This window comes from Capsicum annuum, chromosome 10, assembly GCF_002878395.1.
Source record: "Capsicum annuum cultivar UCD-10X-F1 chromosome 10, UCD10Xv1.1, whole genome shotgun sequence".
In the NCBI taxonomy this organism is placed as follows: domain Eukaryota; kingdom Viridiplantae; phylum Streptophyta; class Magnoliopsida; order Solanales; family Solanaceae; genus Capsicum; species Capsicum annuum.
The window spans coordinates 218,104,728-218,125,484 of record NC_061120.1 but is presented as its reverse complement, the minus strand read 5'-3'; the positions used below and the strand labels follow the sequence as shown (position 1 = coordinate 218,125,484).

At 35.4% G+C, this 20,757-nt stretch overlaps 3 protein-coding genes across 3 annotated transcripts; 1 reads left to right on the top strand and 2 right to left on the bottom strand.

The window, feature by feature from the left end:
* Nucleotides 1-2,838: 2,838 nt before the first annotated feature.
* LOC107843856 (peptide chain release factor PrfB3, chloroplastic) lies at nucleotides 2,839-8,940 on the top strand. Its single transcript, XM_016688257.2, has 6 exons — nucleotides 2,839-3,201; nucleotides 4,621-4,838; nucleotides 4,979-5,179; nucleotides 6,025-6,237; nucleotides 7,017-7,185; nucleotides 8,335-8,940. The coding sequence occupies exons 1-6, from the start codon at nucleotides 3,042-3,044 to the stop codon at nucleotides 8,619-8,621; spliced, it is 1,248 nt and encodes a 415-aa protein (XP_016543743.2). The 5' UTR covers nucleotides 2,839-3,041; the 3' UTR covers nucleotides 8,622-8,940.
* Nucleotides 8,879-13,652, bottom strand: LOC107843855. Its single transcript, XM_016688256.2, has 3 exons — nucleotides 11,880-13,652; nucleotides 10,775-11,214; nucleotides 8,879-10,590 (listed from the first exon to the last, which is right to left on the bottom strand). Exons 1-3 carry the CDS (start codon nucleotides 13,341-13,343, stop codon nucleotides 9,111-9,113), a joined length of 3,384 nt encoding a protein of 1,127 aa, XP_016543742.2. The 5' UTR covers nucleotides 13,344-13,652; the 3' UTR covers nucleotides 8,879-9,110.
* Nucleotides 13,653-14,858: 1,206 nt separating this feature from the next.
* LOC107843857 (glucan endo-1,3-beta-glucosidase, acidic) lies at nucleotides 14,859-17,215 on the bottom strand. Its single transcript, XM_016688258.2, is given in 3 exon segments — nucleotides 14,859-15,644; nucleotides 15,647-15,934; nucleotides 17,058-17,215. Coding segments are annotated over 3 exon segments (1,017 nt in total). The 5' UTR covers nucleotides 17,137-17,215; the 3' UTR covers nucleotides 14,859-14,994.
* Between the last annotated feature and the right edge of the window lie 3,542 nt (nucleotides 17,216-20,757).

The following is a 20,757-nucleotide window of genomic DNA, read 5'->3' as shown; positions in this document are numbered from 1 at the left end:
TGGTTTGCCATGGTTTCATAATATATGGTATGGTATAGTATGGTATGGTACAGTACCATGTTTGGATGGACTGTATCGTTCACTGCGGTTTAATAATAGATTTTTTGTTTGGTTTGATGGTATGGTACGGTATGGTAGCAGATAAATTTACTAAAATGCCCCTAATTGTAATACATTTGAGATATCAACTCTTTTATCCATATCAGTGCTAGCGTAACCAGTTGTCCTTTCTTTCTTGATGCTTCTCATAGCTACCCAATGATCCTTTTAAGACGTCAAATTCACAAGGATATTTGCTAAACAAAGGTTTGACGAACGCAAACTAATATAATCGGGAAGAACTTCCCAATCAATAAAACAATTGGTATACATGTATGTATTTTAGAGTTTAAAAATCACTTTCCATGTATATGCTTTTTGTGCATTCAATCTGTTTCCCTCCATTTCAATTTTCAACTTTTTTTTATTGAATTGAGTTTTTATTGGCATTAAAAATTACTACTATTAAATAACTGTGATCATTTTTCTCACTTTTGAATTTTTATATTGCTAACAGGAAGTCTTGCAATCTTTGATCTTGTTAACAAATGCGTAGTCTTAGTATGTATTTTGTTGATAAGGATAAAATAGGATTAAAGAAAATTATATAAGGGTATAGTTGAAAAAGAAAAATGAAAATCATGACACACCACCAATTTGGTGGTTCAATAAATTGCTTCATTCTATGGTTATCAAATCATGAAATAGTAACATACCATACCACCATTTTTAAAAAATCATGAAAACAAATATGATTCTTATGGTAACCATATCATACCATACCATGGGAAACCACCATCCAAACAGGCTGTAAGTCGCATGGGACAGTTTACCCATTGCTCAAAACAAGAATATACAGATTGAAGTAGTTATAGCTAAAAGTTGACAAAAACAATAATCTTGAGATCTCTAAGTCAAGAATGTGGCATACCTCCATCAATAGTATTTACTGAAAATAATGTTAGCCCTTCACGTTGTTGCCATGTAACCAAGAGATCATGGGTTCAAGTTTTGAAAATAGCCTTTGATAGAAATGTAAAATAAGGCTGCGTAGGGGTCCTTCCTCGGACACCGCTCATAGCGGTAGCTTTAGTGCACCGAGCTGCCCTTTTAATGATAGCTCTTCACGGCAAGAAAAATGAATTCCCTTGTGGTAATACACAACACCCCGAGAACAAATAGGTGGTCTTTCCGGAAATATTAAACAAAAGTTTTCCCCTCACATTTCGGTCACTTTTACTTTTTCATTATTTTGTAATTCCTAGGGTATAACACCTTACAGTTTTACAGTTACAAGTCATTTTCTCATTACTTTGAGTTTCTCATTTTCGATTTTTATTGGCATTACTATAGTGGGATTTCAAAAAAAAAAAAATGGGCTTCAGTTTTTAAGCTTCTTATTACCTGCAGGAGTCCCACTGCCATTAAGCACCTTTTTTAGTATTCCTTGAGCTAATACCTTATTGTTTTCGAGCATCAAGCTCAGGAACTTCTCCATGACACTCTTGTGATATTAGTTTGCTGAGAGTTGTATAATACACCAAAGGTATTTGAATTAGCTTTTTCTAATTGACTCATAAGTTAAAAGTCAAAAGTAGATAATAATTGCTTAGTGTTTTTTTGTTTTGTGGATATTTTTTAGGCCTACAGTAAAGTGCTTGAAGGTCAAAACCATTTAAAAATATAAGTTAATCCAAACAAGCCTAAAGTAACGTGTTTAAAAACACTTTGTATCTTTATCAAACATTTTTAAAAATTAAAAAATGTTTAAAAGCCAAAAAAAAAATCTAAAATAAGTTGATCCAAATAAACTCTCCATCTATCTTATTTTATGTCTCTTTCTTTTTAAATTTATTTTAAAAAGTACATCTTCTTCCTATAATTGAAAACATTGGTGTGTTTGGTATGACGGAAAATGTTTTCTTATTTTTTCTTGTTTGGTTGTAGTTAAATGTTGGGAAAATATTTTCCATAACAACTTATTTTTCTTTATTTGAGGGAAAATGACTTTCCTCATGAACCAAGAGAAGTTATTTTTCGGAAAATGACAAATGTGACTTATGCCCCACCCTCACCTCTTTTCCCCACCCCATCAACACTAATATTCATATTTCTAAAAAAATTCACATTACTCGAAAATATTTTTCACTGTGCTTTGCTTCAATTTTTCACTGCTTGAAATAAAAAATAGTGAAGTTCGAACTTTTTTCTTTTTCAATGCTCGTTGAATGTATTGTCATTTCCATATATATAGAGGAAGACTTACCTATGTTACTTTTACTAATTGAATATTTCATTTTGTCATCGATGTAGCTTGTTTCACAAGGTTGAATAAGCTTGTCGTTCCATTGTATTTCTATTGATTGTAGTATCTTGAGGTTGTCCTAACAAAATGTTGAAAAACGTCGCCTATATTCGCTCATTAGTAGTTAATTAAATTTAGTGATTATAATATTTTAATATTCGATATCAATATTATTTGCTATACTTAAATTAGTTCTTACAAATTGTTGAGTTGTTAGAGGCACTAATATAAAATATTAGCAGTTAGTAATGTTTTCTAAAAAATATTTTTTCACCCACTAAATCAAATACCATAAAATATTTTCTGAAAAATATTTTTCCACTCTCCAACCAAACATGAGAAAATAAGTAGAAAACCAACTTATTTTTGGAAAAACATTTTTCTATCAAAAATATTTTCCATCATACCAAACTCACCCATGACTTTGAAATTCCTTTTACATTAATGACAAGAGATTTATAATCATACAAAGGAGGGAGTAATAATTTTGGGATATTTTTATTTTAATGAATAAATTTAGACAACAAAAGTAAGGCACTAATTAGACCATAGAAAAACATAAAAACAGGAAAGTTGCACGTGCACATCCCCAACACCACTCCCCCCCCCCCCCCCCCCCGGCCCCCCCGCCCGCTGTTCTCCGGCGGCGGCTGCCGGAAAATCAAGAAATCTTACACACATTTTATCCAGTACCATAATGGCTAAAATGGGTGCTGACCCTTTTTCTGTATGGACTGAAACTAGTTGTTCCTCTTCTCCTTTGACCCTTAGAAGCTCAAAGAAGACAGCAGCTTTCAGAATTCGAGCTCATAGTCAGCACATTGATGACAAGAAAAACAGGTTCTACAAAGAGCTTGGTCTGTTTCTCTTCTCATCTTCTTGTTTTATACTATATATACATATTATACTATATACACATATATAGTTAAAATTAATTTTTATGTATATATAATATATGTTGAACCCCTCTCAGTTTGTTCGTGTACTTACTTGTGAACCCCTTTATGAAAATCCTGGCTTCGCAGGGCTCCATTTCAATTTGATTGTTTGTTTTTGACTTCACACCAAGTTTAAAAAATCAAAGAACACTTTTGAATCTCATGGTATTACACTATAGATAAGTAAATGTTACCATTACTTAAACATGTCATGTATAAATTTGAAATAAAAGAGTTTAAAAAAAAAAGAAAAGAGTAGTTCTTTTTGAAACAGACTAAGAAGGAAAGTAATACAAATAAATTGAAACCGAGGGAGTAGTTTAAGTTAAGCTGAAATTATATCTTCTTTATCAGTCATTCATGATTCTTTTAAGTAGGTATGTCAGTGAGGTGATTGCAAACTTAAAATAAAGGCATCATACATCGACAGCCACTCAAACTTGCCATTAGATTTCATTTAGGAACTCGAACTATGGCTTGTTCCAATTGAGTACCTGAACACATAATATATGTGTTCGTATTAGATACGTTCTGTCTAAGTGAAATTTGCTTGCAGGTTTGAGGGGCTGTGGATGTAATAACCCTATATAGATAAGTTAACTTGTCCTTGATTCAATAACTTTTAGATGAATTTAGCTACTTTGGGTTGTGGTTTAACTTGTGCAATGTGTTGAGGTATAAATTGGAAGTATTACCAATGGTATGCAAAGATTAGTGGTTGAGACTCCGAGGATGGAGATAGAGAATGCTCGGTGAGATAGCGAGAGACAAGTTAGCAAGCTAACCTAAAGAAAGGTAGAACCTTTCGAAGTGCTTAGTGAACCGTAAATAAGAATGAGTTGGGAAAGAAATGTGAAGGTGTGACTAGGGTATTGGCTTCACTACCAATCGCTGGAGAATTGTGCATAGGAAAAAATATTTCTTCCTACATATATAAAGAGAAGATTTGGATCCCCTTTTGGCACAAGGAGAATTTGAATTGCAGAGGCAAAGGCGGTTCAAAAGGTGTTTTAGATCATAGGTTCGAAAATTTTGAATTCCCTTGTGAAAATTCCTGGCTACGCCACTGGGTGTGCAAATGCCCTTATCTAAAAGGGGAAGCGGACAATTTAAAGGGAAGAAGCACAGAAAAGTCGAGAAGAATCTTTTTCAAGAGGCATATGAATGCAACACAATCGAGTTAGAATCCTCAACATATTCATGTTCCTAGACTGAGTCACCGTTAGAAAAATTATACACAACATCTAGTTATTTCTATAAAATCTCTGCATTCTAATGTGTGTATAGTAAGTAATAGTCTGTTAAACTGTTGGTGGTTTTGATGGTTTCATGATGTAGGCACATTTGCTTTGAAAAAAAAGATTGAAGATTTGGTACTGCGTGCTGAAATGTTGGCACCGACAGCTCTAGAATTCGAAGAAGCAAGACGCCTTAAGCAGGAAGAAATTATTCGTGAATATGATTTGTGGGATGACGTAGCCAAGTCAAATGAAGATCTTGTGCAATTGGCTGAAAGTGCCAAAGCCATTGATGCCCTCAAAGACCTTAGATACAAGGTGTCATGCAAGATAACTCAAAGCTAATTCTCACTTGTCAGCATATGTTTATTGCCTAGTTCTTTAAGACTTTAAAAAGAAAAAAATCATCAAACTCAATCCTGTCAGTTGATTCTGTTTCATTGTTTGTGATTCTTCAGGCCGAAGAAGCTAAGCTGATCACTGAGCTGGCAGGAATGGATTCTATCAATTATGACTTCTTAAAGCAGGCTTATACGGCTTGTGTCAATATGAATAAGACATTAGATAAGTATGAAATGTCCAAGCTTCTTAGGGAGCCATATGATATGGAGGGAGCATGTGTCACCATTGAATCCGGAAGCGAGGGCATTTACTCAAAGGTATTACCTGTGATCTCTTATTATTTTGCCACACGTACTTGCAGAGTCAATAGCAAAGACCCATATGCATATCAGATGAAAAAAGTAAGTCGAGTGTTCCGGTATATAAGAATGCTATTAGGTAAGGTAGAAGAAGTGCAACTTTAGAGTATTGTAAGTGCAGAATTGCTTCTTATTACGGCTCACTGATATACTCATCTCAACCTTAAAGTTAATAGTCAATCTGCACCATAGATTCTTTTCCCCAAAAGATCTAAATTTCAACTGTGTGAAACTTATTTTACATGGAAACGATTCTGAACTTCCAAGCATCTTTGTTCTTTTATGGAAAGCGAAGTTGCTCGGACTCTCCAAAAATGTTGCCGCACCCGTATCGGATCCTTCAAAAATACACTATTTTTGGAGGATCCGACATGCATCCGTTGACATTTTTGAAGAGACCGAGCAACATAGATGGAAAGCGTTGGAATTGGTAGGGAAATGGTTCGGAATTTCAGAGAGGAGTCAGTAGTTTGTAGACCTGATGCCGGATAAGGTAACTAGTTATAGTTGGGATTAGGAAGTAGGTATACTAGCCTTCTACTCTTATGTCTCTGGAACACTTTTACTATCATAAGCAATTCGTCTCCAATCAACTCATAAGCATCTATTTGTTCTGCTTATTCAAAGTTGAATAGACGGTTTCTCTTCAATCTTATGTAGCTATATTTTCTTAGGAATTTCATTCTAGGCAAGACTTTTACGGTAGCTGCCTAGCTGGAGTTGTAAAGTAAAAGGTATCTAGTTCTGTATGGTTCCTATGTACATTTGGTGGTACTGCTTCTCACTGTTATACTTTCATCCAGATTTGGGCAGAACAACTCACAAGAATGTATATCAAATGGACCGAGAAACAAGGTCATAAGGCGAGGATAGTTGAGAAACAAGATTCAGACAGTGGTGGTATCAGATATGCGATGATAGAGTTAGAATTCAAGTCAGCATACGGCTATCTTTCAGGGGAAAGAGGAATCCATTGCATGAGCGGAAGTTCTGCAAATAAATTAGATCTTTCAAAGGTATCCGAGGACTCTTAGCTCAAATTTAGTCTGTTGCTATCAGTACATTATATGAATTATAAAATTCCAATAGTTTCCTATTTACTCCTCAACGCTTTATGTGTTATATGAGAATCATTAGGCATATTCTTCTAGGCCTTTTAAGAGGAGAACATTTTTCTTGTGTCGTCTTAAATCTCAGTGTTCTGATGCATTCTGCTCGGAGCTTAGTTGATCTGACATGAATAAATCACAATCACTGATAGTTAGTTTAAAAATTATATGTAAGCTAATTCAGACCATCAAGCGTGACTACTATATGATGGTGAGTATTATGGCATAGAAAAAAATAATGTACAAGTTTTGAATGGAATTAGTACAAAACTTGATGATTTGTGAAACAAGCTTAAATTCATCATGAACTTAAAACATGATTACTTCTACTTCCCCCTTCCAATTTGCCTAGAGGGTGGAATATAAACCCCTCGGCTATTGATTTTCATGATGAGGTATTGCTTTCGCGCAGAAAGAGCTCCTTACGTCATGATGTCACAGAGACTTTTGTCTGGGAAGAGGGAATTTAAAATGAGTACTGAAATTCCTTTTAACTACTGGGAAGACTGGAACTTTAAACTTTTTGAAGTGTTAAACGACTAATAAATGATGATGATTCGGCGCATGTTTGGTTGACCAATCATTAAGTACCTTACATTAACACGATGATATCTCTGGCTACTTATATCCTCTTAGATGTTCATTAGAGTGATAAATTTACAGGTCAATCTTAATGGATTGTGCAGGACGGAACTGCTGCAATCGATGTTATTCCTCTTTTTCTTGAATCATCCCCTGACCTCCAAATTGATGAAAAAGATCTAGAAATCACAACACCCCCGGAGGAACAGGGCAGGACTTCGCCTTCGCTCATCATTCAGCACATTCCAACAGGATTGCAAGTCCGTTCAACAGGTAAGAATTTGAGTTGACTGTCATTATCTCTGTAGGTGATTCATATTACCTTCATGTTTTTGCTCTATGATCTATTTAAGATTTCTACATACACACATGCACACATAATCTTCCCTATATAGGTATGTGTATAAAGGAGATTCTATTTGAGGCGCCTATGCATCTGAATATTAGCGAAGAAAAAGAAAAGCTTTTGCAGTTTGTCCTCCTTATTGTAGAAAAGTTAAGCAATCATACAAACTGATAAAGAAAATTGTTGTAGGAAAATACTGCGCAACTCTCTTGGTTTTCCTTTTCCCGAGGTTAGACCAATATGAGAACTGTCGAAGAATTATATCTCAAGAAGCACTTATCATAGTGTATGAGATATGACATAGGGAAACTTCTTCTATGGGTCGTCTCCAGTTATAGGATTGGATACATTTTCTACAAACCAAACGAGTTAAATGTCTATGGGGCTCCCGATAGAACATAATAGGTTAAAATAATACATATAAGTTGTTACATATCATCTTAATCATGTAGACACCATATTTAAGTGTGTCACTACTGATACTACTGTTGAGCGAACTCAAAGAATTGCGTGATTGAATGTTTGTAGCATTCCCGAAAATTTTCTTGTCCTCTGGTTATTTAAAAGTCATACTATACATAAGAGTGATACATTACGTTTCGTGTGGAGAGAAAAAGGTTTGTGTTTCAAGATTCTGCAGTAGATCGTATACTATTATGTGGTAGACGGATCTGATATAGGTGCTGGAGAGAAAAAGGTTTGTGTTTCAAGATTCTGCAGTAGATCGTATACTACACATAAAAGTGATGCATTGCGTTTTGTGTGGAGAGAAAAAGGTTTGCGTTTCAAGATTCTGCAGTAGATCTTATACTATGTGGTCGGCCGATTCATGATATAGGTGCTGGAGATACTGTCTTGTATTCCAATATTCAATTGAATTGCTGATTGCTGTGAGATACAGTCTACGATATCTGTGTCCGACGCAAATGTGTTCCCTTAGGAGAATATATGCTCTTAATTTGTGGTTCTGACTAGTACATTTTGCCTGTGAACGATAAACATTTATTTTCCACACATACAACATCTCTTTTGCTTCTTTGTCGAGCCATTCTCTACCATGAGAGTTACTATTACAGGTGAAAGAAGCCGTTTTGCAAATAAGCTGAAGGCCCTGAATCGCTTAAAGGCAAAGCTTCTCATCGTTATGAGGGAGCAAGGAGTCTCAAACTTGGCTAGTATCAGAAGTGGTGATATCTCTAGTAGTTGGAACCAAGTGACAAGAAGGTATGTGTTTCACCCAAACAAACTGGTAGAAGATATGAAGACGGGCGTCAAATTGGCTGACCTTACTGCTGTGTTGAATGGAAAGATTGAACCATTTATCGGTGCTCATATCAACAGTAGACGACATGAAATTCCATGATACAAGCAGTCACACAACTGCTCCATTTCGGAAAGCAAGATGATGCCACTTTGTATGACATGTTCTTGTTAGAATCAGCTCTTCTTGTTTCCAAATTTTGTATTTCCAAGTTGGTTGTACCTTTTCAAGTAGTCGTGCTCTACAAATCTGTAAAATTTTGCTCATCGGAAACAGTCTCTCTACTATCTCAAGGTATGAGTAAGGCTGCGTAAACACCACCCTCCCCAGACTTCACTGGTGGGATTATACCAAGCATGTTGTTGTAAGAGTGATTTATTTCTGTTTCAAAAAGTTGCATCAGTCCAGCTCTCATCAAAAACAGTATACAAAGTGTTTACAATCTTTGCAGTCTTGAAAAGAAAAGCAAATTTACAACAGACCTATTATTGAATAATATCACAAGCTCACTAAGTGAACTATGGGAAAAAAGAATGACTCTCAATTAAATAAGGAGAGTAAAAAGCTACATGAGAACAAAAACAATTCTCTTTAGCAAAACAAAGCTTCCAAATAGTCATCAACATAAGCAAGGCATGGCCAGTGATCTGTTCGAATTCGGACGAGCGTTGAAGTATCGGAAACTTCCATCTGAAAAAGGAGATGAAATCTTGGTGGAAGGAATATCAAAATCTGAATGGTGCCCAAGTTTTTCTTACTAATTTGTACATAATTCCCTCCTCCCTCATCTTCATCATCGTTGTACTTGAGGTAAAGGGGCCCCCCAACTATAACTCCTTCATCATCAGTGGAGGAGGAACTCGAGTTCATTTCATCCAAGGCAATGTCCCTTATAACTCCTCCCTCCTTAACGAGTTTGGTTAGAGGATAACCGGTTACACATACAACAAAAGGAGCCAAGGATCGCTCTACGGCTTGGATCAAAGATGCCACAGGAACCTCCAGTAACTTCACGGAGCGAGTACCACTGATTGCTGTAACCCCTTTGCCTCCTTTGAGTACAAATGTTTCCCGCCCTGTGCTGGTTGAAGCACCACATGCTTCCCACAAAGCATTGAACAGATCAACATAGTAACCACGTACTGTGTCTACAGGGATGTCTTCTGGAACAATAGCTCTGAGAAACATATCTTCAATTCCTACAGTAATGTTATGCAGCTGTCCTCTAATGAGCTGACCATTGTCCGCATTTGTTTCAATGGAAACATCAACAAAACCAGGTATTGGATCCCGTGGTTCCAATTCAATCACCACAGGAGCTTTGAAGCGTTTGTCATCTCCAGGAGTTTCAGAAACATCCTCCACAGGGATAATATCAAGGGAATTCGTCTGGCTAAAAGAGTAGAAACCTTTGGGGGGTTGACCTAGAAGAAAAGGAATGTGGCATGATGGAATGGAGCCATATGGCGCAGAAGAAGATAACTTGAGAACAGTTGCATATAAGGCAGGAAGAGTATCGACTCCATTCGCTGGCATATTTATTCCCCAAATGCGACTAAAGGGCTCTGACTCAAACCTTAAAGCACAGGGTATTTTGATCTTAAGACCCGGCATGTGTCTAAAGTCAGGAATTAATGAAAAATGCTTCCGCAAGATCTCAACAATCTGCGAAATCTTTGAATCCATCACACGTAATGGCTCTGGAGGCTGATCGTGCCTATTGACTTCAGAGATCACTGTATCATCAGTAATTTTGTCAAACTCACTTTGCTCACTTGGGGACATATTGTCCTTGATGGGTTCTATATAACTAGGTTTCTTGGCATCAAGTCCCAAAGCTGGCAGGGACAAAGACCAAGATTGTTTAACCAACAATGGTACCATGCGCTCAAGATGCATGCAGGATGATATACTCTTGGATTTCTTAGGATCGTGAGAAATTCGTGGAGACTGAATACTGAAGAAAGAGCTGGAATGGGTAGATGGAGAAATTCCAGGAAGCTGGTCTCCACTATTTAGAATGTCTCTTAGCTTTTTTCCAGGAACACAAATCAGCATCCGCAGATAAATTCTGCAAAATACCACCAAATGTGAGAAAACAACAGTATACTGCAAAGTACAAATCTAATGGTAAATAAGCTTCTTAATTTTATTGACATCTGTCATTTGTGGTGAACAGGTGATGAATATAAATAATGTGTACATCCCAACAGAATGAGATAAGAAATGGAATGGATATTTTCTCATAGAATTACCTGGCATTATCCCGGATCTCCAGATCTGGGAAATAAAGACAAGTGAATGATAAAAGACGAGACAACCCAACAAATAATTTGGAACTATACTGATGCATGATCATAGTTCGACAAATTCCAAGAACTTTACTGCCGTGACTCCAAGACCTTAATCCTGTATCTGGACCATGTTTTTCAACAAGAACTAACATGAACCTGGTAAGGAGCTCAATTAACCCACTAGGTGAAACTTTATCACTCTCAGCAATCCTTTCCAATATAGAGAAGTAAGATACCAATTTGTAGTCTATCTTGAGTTTTGGAAGCAAGTTATCATCAAATGTCTTAAGTAGGCGTTCCCCCAAAAATCGATGTTTGGAACATGTCAACAAGCGGTCTGTGAAGCCAACAATGACAGGGACCAATCCTCGATGTTCAGACAAAGAATCTATTAGTGTTCGCTGCAAAACCAAAGTCAAGCTTCAGAAACATTTAGGCAAAAAATACATGAAACATCATTCGCAAAACGAGAGTAGAGTATCAGTACTACTGCTAAGTCAGGAGGAGATGCATAGTCTGCCATTCATTTCTAAAACTCCTATAAGACAAACTCCAATAACACCTCCAAGTCTAAGATATAGCTCCCAAGATAAACAAATCAACATCTAGATTTTGACAAGGAAATGGAAGATATAAAAGCTACACACGTGGCAAAGCACCTATCGATGATCTCAAGGAAGAAAAAGTTTCATTTGAGAATCCAACCCAGTTTTATGCAACAAAAGAGACTCAAAAGAGTAATATATATTGTTAGAGTTACGATGTATGCAGATTCCTTTCACCAAAGTTCTTGTCTTTTGTTGGAGCACTTCTTCTCTACCTCTCTAGTATCCTACAACCTTCTAACCTTCTTTCATCAATAATATGTTTTCCTCTATACTTTCAAATTCAAATAGATTAAGCAAAAAGGGAAAGAAGGAAAAAAAAAATCTAACAAAACAGTTCACGCCTAGAGACACAGTGAAAAGAATGTATAAACTCTTTCCTTTTATGAAGCACCAATTGCGTCAAAGCAATGCCACAAACCCAAAGTAAAAATAGAACAAGAAGTTTGAAGTATTTGTACCTGCACAGTGGGGTAGATTGCTGGCTCCAAATGGATTTTATTGGAGATAGAATCATTTTCTTTGTGAGATGTCTGACCAATCAAAAACTTATGGATTGCACGGAATGCCACAGAAGTTTCCATACTCCAAGAAGGCAACCATTTAAAAGCTGATACACAAACAAGACCGTCTTCAAATAACTTTTCCCTAGTTATTTGCGGACTGCCTTTTGAACTCATTCCTACTCCATTGACATCATCAATCAAAACTGAACAATAGGAAAGCAAGTCAAGCTTCAGCGATTTTAAAGCAAGGGGATCAAACACCGATGGATAAAAACTCAAGCTCATATCAACGACATTCTTCCTTTTCTCAAAATCCCTCTTCAATACCAACCCAATAAACCCAACTAACCAATGCAACACCAACAACCGAAAAAACAAATGATGCTGAGACTCTTTCGATAACAACAACAACCTACTCGCAATTTCCATCTCTTGCCCTTCAAAAGACTCCATATAACTCAAATACATTACTAAATAAGCATGCCATAACAAAGGATCATACGTATAAAGCAAACCCGAAAACTGAACTTTCAACAAAGACGGCTGCAAATCCAAAACTCCAGCAACCGGCAACACTTTATCCATAAACTCCAACAACCCCCACGGAGTCAAATTCTGCGTACATTCAAGCAAAAACGCAACCACTCTCCTCAACTCCCGATTACTCAAATCCGACAACTCCCCTCCTAAAAAAAACCCATCTTTCACACTCTCATCAACCAAAAACCTCGGCACACTAAACGGAACCAACATTGCTGAAATACTAAACGAAACATTACAGTTCAACGTCGCAACATTATTCACAACAGTAGCTAATAATAATGCATAACTTTGACAAGAATGAGTACGTTCATTTTGACATAAACTCCATAAATGTACTCCAATCTCCGATAACAAACACGGACACGCAATTTCCAATTCACGTAAACATTCACATCCTATTACCCTAACCTGCCTATCAACACTATGATTCGGGCGATTAACAACACTCAACAAAAGCTCTATCAACATTTCAAGCGGACTAACAAAGTCCGCAGAAACAACAACATTGGAATCGCAAAATACAGAATTAACAAAAATCGAAGTCGCAGTTATCATAACCTGCTCCTTCAACGCGAACGACGATGAAACGCCGTCGTTCGGCGATTGAATTATCGAGCGGAGTACCTCGATCAGACGGATGATGACGGAAGACTGCGTAACGATGCCGTTTAAGTGCTCTTCGATGAAGATTAAGAGGTGGATTTTGAGGTTGTGAGGGAGATCTTTGCGGAGGAGAGTGGAGAGAGAAAGTTCGAGGAGGGGTACGGCGGCGTAATTGGTGGTTGTCCACCGGAGCCGCCGTGAACCGCCGTGGTTGTAATCGTCGATTAGGTTTTCCCATTCTTGTGCCGATAAGAGTTTGAGTTCCGGTGACATTTGTTGTTCAGAAGTCTTGGAAACTCGGTTGATTAGTGGGTCTCAAGTACTCATTTTTGGTGAGCTAGGAGACAAGGTGGTTTCGATTGGCATTTGAGCACATGATAACTTGTTTCTAGTTTTGGTTTCGTATTTTGGAAAGTTTTGAGTATATTCAAAAGCTTCTGTTTCGATTTAGCGTCTGAACACATGATAACTTATTTTTATTTTTAATTTTATATTTTTGAAAAGTTTCATGTGAAAGGATGTGTTTTGATTGAGCACTTGAATATATATGATAATTTATTTTTATTTTCGATTTCGTATTTTGAAAAGTTTTGTGTGACAAGACGTGTCTCGATTGAGCACTTGAATGTATGATAACTTATTTCTGTTATCAGTTCCAGATTTTGGAAAGTTTTGAGTGTGTTCAAAAGTTTCTATTTCGATTGAGTACCTAAACATATAATAATGTGTTTCTATTTTTAATTTCATATTTTGGAAAGTTATGTGTGATAAGACGTGTTTCGATTGAGCACTTGAATATATGATAATTTGTTTCTATTCTTGATTTCGTATTTTGGAAAGTTTTGTGTGACAAGACTGTTTTGATTTAGTATATGCTAACTTATTTCTATTTTCAAATTCATATTTTGGAAAATTTTGAGTATATTCAAAAGCTCCTGTTTCAATTGAGCACTTGAACATATGATAACTTGTTTTTATTTTTAATTTCATATTTTGGAAAGTTTTGTGTGACAAAATGTGTTTCGATTGAGCACCTGAATATATGATAATTTGTTTCTATTTTCAATTTCAAGTTTTGTGTGACAAGACGTGTTTCGATCGAGCACCTGAATATATGATTACTTATTTCTATTTTTGATTTCATATTTTTGAAAGTGTTATGTGACAAGCTAGATGTGTTTCGATTGAGTAATTGAATATATGATAATTTGTTTTTGTTTTTGGTTTCAAAATATGGAAAGTTTTTTGTGCGTTCAAAAGTTTGTATTAGATAAATGAACTAATTATGAGGTTTTGGCGTTTGCGAGTTATTGAGGTTGATGCAAGGTTGTGATGGATTTAACTAATTAGTACGTTGATGCATGTGGGATACAAATGACAAGGCTATTTTGTCAAGCCTAAGATGTTACTATCTTATTCGAGAGGCGTTGGTATGACCTTTCACCTAGACACCTCAGCTACACATTATTCATTCATCTACAAGTTGAACCGAGGCCTACAATATGTTTTAAGTCCTTCTCTGTGTTGCTTCCTTTAGCTGAAGTTCATTTCTCTAATTCGTTAAAATTTCATCGAATATTCGTCTTATAATCCAGGATGGATAAAGTTACTGATCTTTAGTATTGAAAACCAATTTGGATATTTCTGTTGTATTTTGGTTATTCAATTACATCTCGAGAAATAGTTTCAGATCGGAGTAAATAGACAACTCTTCGTACTATTTTAGAGGATAAGTCTTCAAGACGTCTAAGTTTATGGAAGATAAACTAGCAGTAGAGGAAAAAAAAGGGTTCAAACTAGTAGCTTTTTAGCAATTCTATAAGCATGTAGAGCGAGTACATCGCGTAAAGGGTAGCTTTCGATTCAAGTTGGCAACCATTATTCGACAACATATGTATTATAAAGGTAGAAGATAAGTCGCCAGCTAGTTGAAACTGACCGGGTATTTTGGCTGCCTGTTTGGTGTAAATAGTCCGAAATGTTTTTCAAATTCAGGGGTCTTTTGATCTTCGTCAAACAAAGCGAAAATGTAAGTCTCTATTGGTCTGGAGGGCTTTTTAGGACTCCCTCCTTTCACATGTCGTATCAAGTTGTTGTTGTAAGTTCTGGCGTTGTTAATGGAGGTCAATTGCCCTGCTCCAGCTGAAGGCCAACCGCTCTCTGATACAACGATTTCCAAAGATGAACCACCGGCCTTTTCAAGGGCCGAGTATGTGGCATCCAAGAGGGCATCAAAGAGTTTTCGATATTCTCTTCCATTATCATTGACAACCACTGTAGGGGATGTAAACAACGCGTAGTCAAGCTTAATGTCTTGGTTGTTTGCTATTGCAAAATAAGGATAAATGTTGACAAGCAAAGGCGAGCGGTTGGCTACTAGGAAGCTGATAATGGGATCAATAAATCGCCGGACATCATCTCTAAATTTGCCCCTTGATGGAGGGAAAGTGTCCGTGGTAAGTCCGGTTTAAACAGCAGTGGAAACCTTAATCTGGTTTCCGAGACCAGCACCAGAAATTGCATTTTGAATGTTTCTCATGGCGTTGAGCACAAAAGGTACATACTGGGAGTTCTGATTTCATTTCCAACTGCTATATACCGGAATTTGACATTACCATAGTTCCTGACATTGTTTTGGACCCAGGTATTTGCATTGGCTTGACTAGAAGCGATATTCTGAAGGTCGGGGTTTGGAACACCTAACATAAGTTCAATATTGGAGCCTCTGAGAGCTTGGAGAGTGGGTTGATGGGGATCGTAGATTCTCATTCTTCCTATATTATTCCGGTTGTATAAAGCTACAACTTCTGCCGAAGATGGTAATCCATTTCCATTTCTTCCATAACAAACTCCTGTTTGTGCATCTGCATAACATTTCTGTTATTATCTCATGAATCTATACATCTACTACTAGATCGACACGTGCATATAATTGAAGAGTTAATACGTGGTCTAAAGCCAAAGTTTAGAAAAGAGGCCTTAGGTTTAGTTAATAATGTTTTAAATATTTTATTCTCATATAACTTCTTAAAATACGTGGTAGTTAATTATAGTTTGATAATTTTTTTTTTTTTTTTTTTTTTTTTTTTGCAATTGATAGTATAACATTTCTTGTAAGGTTTCGTAAGACATGAATAGACATATATAAATTATACGTTACATAACACTCTAGATCTTAGGTAAGCTCTTATTACTTATAGTTTTGATAACTTTTTCAATTGAGTCAATTAATACATGAACTATCAATATTTTTTTAGAAGTATTTAAACATGTATATAGATCCGTAAGACACGAATAGGCATATATAATTGGTATTTAAAAATATAATTAAAATTTAAGATGATTGAGTATGCCAATTAGAGTGCCATCTTTTACTTGTATGACATTTTGTATTACTTTTAGTTACAAAATAGTTCTAAATCATTAATATTGCAGTGAGTTTTACACTTTAGAAGAAATTCAAAGTCAATACAATGACACTTAAATTTGATTATTTGATAATATAATTAGTTTGACCTTGAAATGTCTAAGAAGATACTCAAAGAATTGAAGACAATCTTACAAAGCTAATATTAAAACATGATTGATTCAAACCGAAGTAAATTAGACAAATTAAGAAGTAGAATGAAACTGCAAATTTAATTGCCTACAACTTCAAATCATAATTAGATCAATTATATTTCACAAAATAATAAAAATTTGAAAATATGTGCATAATTATTGGTAAGTAATTAACAACAAAGTATTAAGAAGATTTCAATTAATACTAAATACAAAACTATTTATTCTTCATATAACATTTAATAATTTGAGGCTTTATTTTTTTGGAGGTCTAAAGTCATTGCCTTAGTGGCTTAGAATTTAGTCTCCTTTGAGTTAAAAGTTCTGCACACCATCAATATAACAATTTTTTTAACACTATCAGGTCATCTAATAAGATATCTATCTTAGTGTTTGCTATTTATGTTATAAGAGAGACAGACAAACCTGTGAAATCTGAGATAGCCAACATAAGTATCACCAGCAGAGTCGTCATGGTAACTAAATGTGTTTTTGTACAAGCCATGGCAAAGAAAAGACTAATTGAGCTATGACTAAAAATAGCAGGAATACTTAACTATTTATAGTGGAAAATTAGAAAGAGGAAGGACTATGTTACTCAAATTTCCACAGCTAAGTCAAGTCTATCCATGCTAAAAATGTTACACCTTATTTATTACAATTTATAAGTTTCAAAAATTATAATAATGAGAGAAATTCGTGGGCTAAGAACCACGAGGTCTCAGGTTCAATGGAGACAAAAAAATGTAAACTCGGTGATTCTTTTCATCTGTTCTAGCCTAGATGGATACATGTTGCTGGTGGAAGGTGACAGGTATCCCGTGAAATTAGTCGAGATGCGCGAAAGCTGGCCCGAACCCCACGGTGATTAAAAAAAGGAGAAATTTGTAGTATTTCCATAGGTTTGAAAAGTCTGCAGTCCTTAAATTTCCATGGTGAGAATGAGGTTGTGTATGACCAGTGGAAATATGGAATTTGTTAGGCAGCCTTACAATTAATTGCTGCATTAATCGTTTGGAAAAATTGATTGACATTTCTCTTAGGATTAGGTCTATCGGAAACAATTTCTCTATCTTCTCGATCAAGATAGGTTTAAGGCTACGTAACACACCACCTGACTTCACTTATGGGATTATACTGAATACATTGTTGTTTTTGCTCTTTGAAAGGGAGCAGTGGAGTAACTGATAAAGTTGCTGCCATGTGACCAAGTGGTCACGGGTTCAAACCTTGGAAACAACCTCCGACAAAAATGCAAGGTAAGGCTGCGTACAATACACCCTTTTGATGGGGCCCTTTCCCAGACCTTGCGCATAGCGAGAGTTTTAGTGCACCGGGCTGCCTTTTATATCCATTACTTGGCTGCAGGGTAATTGAAGTCTTGCTCAAGAGGCACTATACTAACTTGCTTTAGGCCTTTAGCCTGACTGTAATATTTTGACAATTCAAAGTTTCATGACAATGGAGTCAATAGACTACTATGTGACTTTCTCGACGCAGCGTGCGTACTAAGTATTTTACACTAGCCTTGTCGATTTGTTATCACAATTCAATTTGTACACGGACTTTAGTCTGGAGTTTTTTATGTACCATTATTTTTCAAACGATACTAGTCTATTCTATATATGTGCATTTACTGCATATTTAGAGTATATATACGTGTGCGCGTGTGTGTATACGCGTGCATGTATGTATATGCATATTCCCTATTTATCGATGTCTGATAACGTTACGTTGGTTGAAGACGACTCCATCTAAGTCCAGATGACATCAGTTGGGGATTCTTGAATCGTTATGAGCCCTCAAGCAGAGGTAAAGTATTTAGTTGTAGCATGATATCATTGACCAACTATAATAACCAAGAATAGATACATTGCATGAATGCTACAATTTTCCACCTAGAATAAGGATTTTAATAGAAATTCTACATGTGTGACTTGTGAGGTTGAATAAAATAAAATGAGGATCATCACCTGCAAGGGCATGGTTGAGTGGTAGGGAGGTGGCCGGGTTTCCCATGTGGGAGATCTGAGATCAAATCCAGCCTTCGTCTTCTGCTCAACAATGAGCTAGTCGTACTGGACTAGCCTAGCGTGGTTTACATCTCCTGTATAGCTTGTGAGAAGGTTAATTACCACAAAGTGCTCCCATCACAAAGACAAAGGTTGTGGGTTTCCCTAGAGGATAATCTACATATATGCTTACCAATTTTGAGTAGTCATATACTTCTGTCCATACTCAAAATTATACAACATCATTAACTTCTTGGAAATAGTTAACTAAGAAATAGGGGCTTGATTGGGCTGGCCCAACCCGTAATTTAATAAGATTAAGCTAAGATTTTTGAAGTACATTTTAAAACGAGACATTTATGCTCGGCCTGAGATAATCCGCTGACCCGTTAGCCTTGAATGTGGCTAGGCTGAGGCAGTCAGTGGGCCAAATAAAATTTAATTAGAAAATATAAAAATAAGGGAAAAATATATATAATAACATACCTAACTATTAAATTATAAAAAATAGCAACACTTTCTCCTAATTACATTATGTGGCATGTGTAGCATTATTTTAAGTGGTCCCTACTTTTTTGCCGCCTAAGTAATTATACTATGCTAAAATCCCCCTTTTCACTCCTTCTTTCTCTTTCCTTAATTTCAAATTTTTATTCTTTTTTTTTCGCCATTAACCTTTACTCCCGCGTCAATTTTATTGCCTTTTGCACGATCTGTGATAAGGATTTGCTTTTCCTATTTCAGGTAACTATTAATCGCATATTGCATGTTAGCGTTTTATTTTTATTTTTCCTTTTTTTCTACTTTAATTCATCTGAAATTTAAATTTTAAGGATTTTGTGTTTTAATAGATGAACACACAACAAAAACACCTACAAACAGTGGAATAAGGAATATAAATTTAGTGTCTGATGCACCATCTTTTAGTCTTGAGTTAACTCAAGAAGATTTAGTTAATAAAGTTGTGTCAAATCCTTTACAGTTGAACAAATCTGAAAAATCGAAGGAGATTAGATCGAAGTTTCGCAACGACGAAGTGAAGATGGCTGAAATTATAAAAAAAAAGGGTTGAAGAAAACTGCTTCTCCAAAGGAGCAAAAAACTAAAAAACGGTACGAGAAGAAAAGAAAATCTAAAGAAATTGAAGACGATGTGGACAAATCTTATTCTGATGAATCTGAAAAAGAAAGTGAGGAAGAGGTATTTTTTGGTTTGTAAATGTATTTTTTTGACTGTTATGTATTGTGTTCAAGTAGTTAATATGTATTTTATGTTATGATGATATTTAGGGATTATATAAAGCTGATTTGTGAAGATGATAGTATAACTGTGAAAATATATTGTTGAATTAACTACTCATGAATAGTATTTGGCTATATGTATTTTTTGTATAGTTGATATGTATTTTTTCACTATTTGTTGCAGTTTTATATGATTAAAATACATATTCATGTTATATGTATTTATTTACTGATTTAATAATTTTTACAATTTAACTACTCATGAACAGTATATTGGCTATATATATTTTTAGCATAATTGATTTGTATTTTTTAGTGTTGGTTGTAGTTTTGATATGGTCAAAATACATATGCATGTTACTTTTTGTTTAACTACCATAACAGTCTATTTGATATATGTATTTTTATTATATTTGATATTATCAAAATACATATTCGTGAACAATATATTGGCTATATGTATTTCTTGCTTACTTGATATGTATTTTTCAGTGTTGGTTGTATTTTTAGCATACTTGATTTGTATTTTTTTGTGTTGGTTGTAGTTTTGATATGGTCAAAATACATATGCAAGTTCATTTTAGTTTAACTATCATAATTGGCTATTAGGTATATGTATTTTGATTATATTTGATATGTTTTTTCAGTGTTGGTTGCATGTTATATTTTTTTTTGTCTGCTTGAATTTTGTTTACAGATTAAGAAGTGGTAATTTTACTTTGTATAGGTGATGCGGAATGAAATATTCATAGTCAGAAAACTTTCAAGATTTGCACCACACATGTGCTCGTACAATGACAATGATATTTATGAAAGCATACGCGCAATTTTAAACAAGGAACAGTTTAAAAACTTTTGCGACAATAACATTTT

What these genes read in the sequence shown, in the direction of transcription:
- LOC107843856 (XM_016688257.2), top strand. Translation starts at nt 3,042, where the DNA reads ATGGCTAAAATGGGTGCTGACCCTTTTTCTGTATGGACTGAAACTAGT. An exon ending in TCAAAGACCTTAGATACAAG is followed by an intron (nt 4,839 to 4,978) that starts GTGTCATGCAAG and finishes GTGATTCTTCAG; the next exon opens with GCCGAAGAAGCTAAGCTGAT. An exon ending in ATAAATTAGATCTTTCAAAG is followed by an intron (nt 6,238 to 7,016) that starts GTATCCGAGGAC and finishes TGGATTGTGCAG; the next exon opens with GACGGAACTGCTGCAATCGA.
- LOC107843855 (XM_016688256.2), bottom strand. Translation starts at nt 13,343, where the DNA reads ATGTCACCGGAACTCAAACTCTTATCGGCACAAGAATGGGAAAACCTA. An exon ending in CAATCTACCCCACTGTGCAG is followed by an intron (nt 11,215 to 11,879) that starts GTACAAATACTT and finishes TTGGTTTTGCAG; the next exon opens with CGAACACTAATAGATTCTTT. An exon ending in GAGATCCGGGATAATGCCAG is followed by an intron (nt 10,591 to 10,774) that starts GTAATTCTATGA and finishes GGTATTTTGCAG; the next exon opens with AATTTATCTGCGGATGCTGA.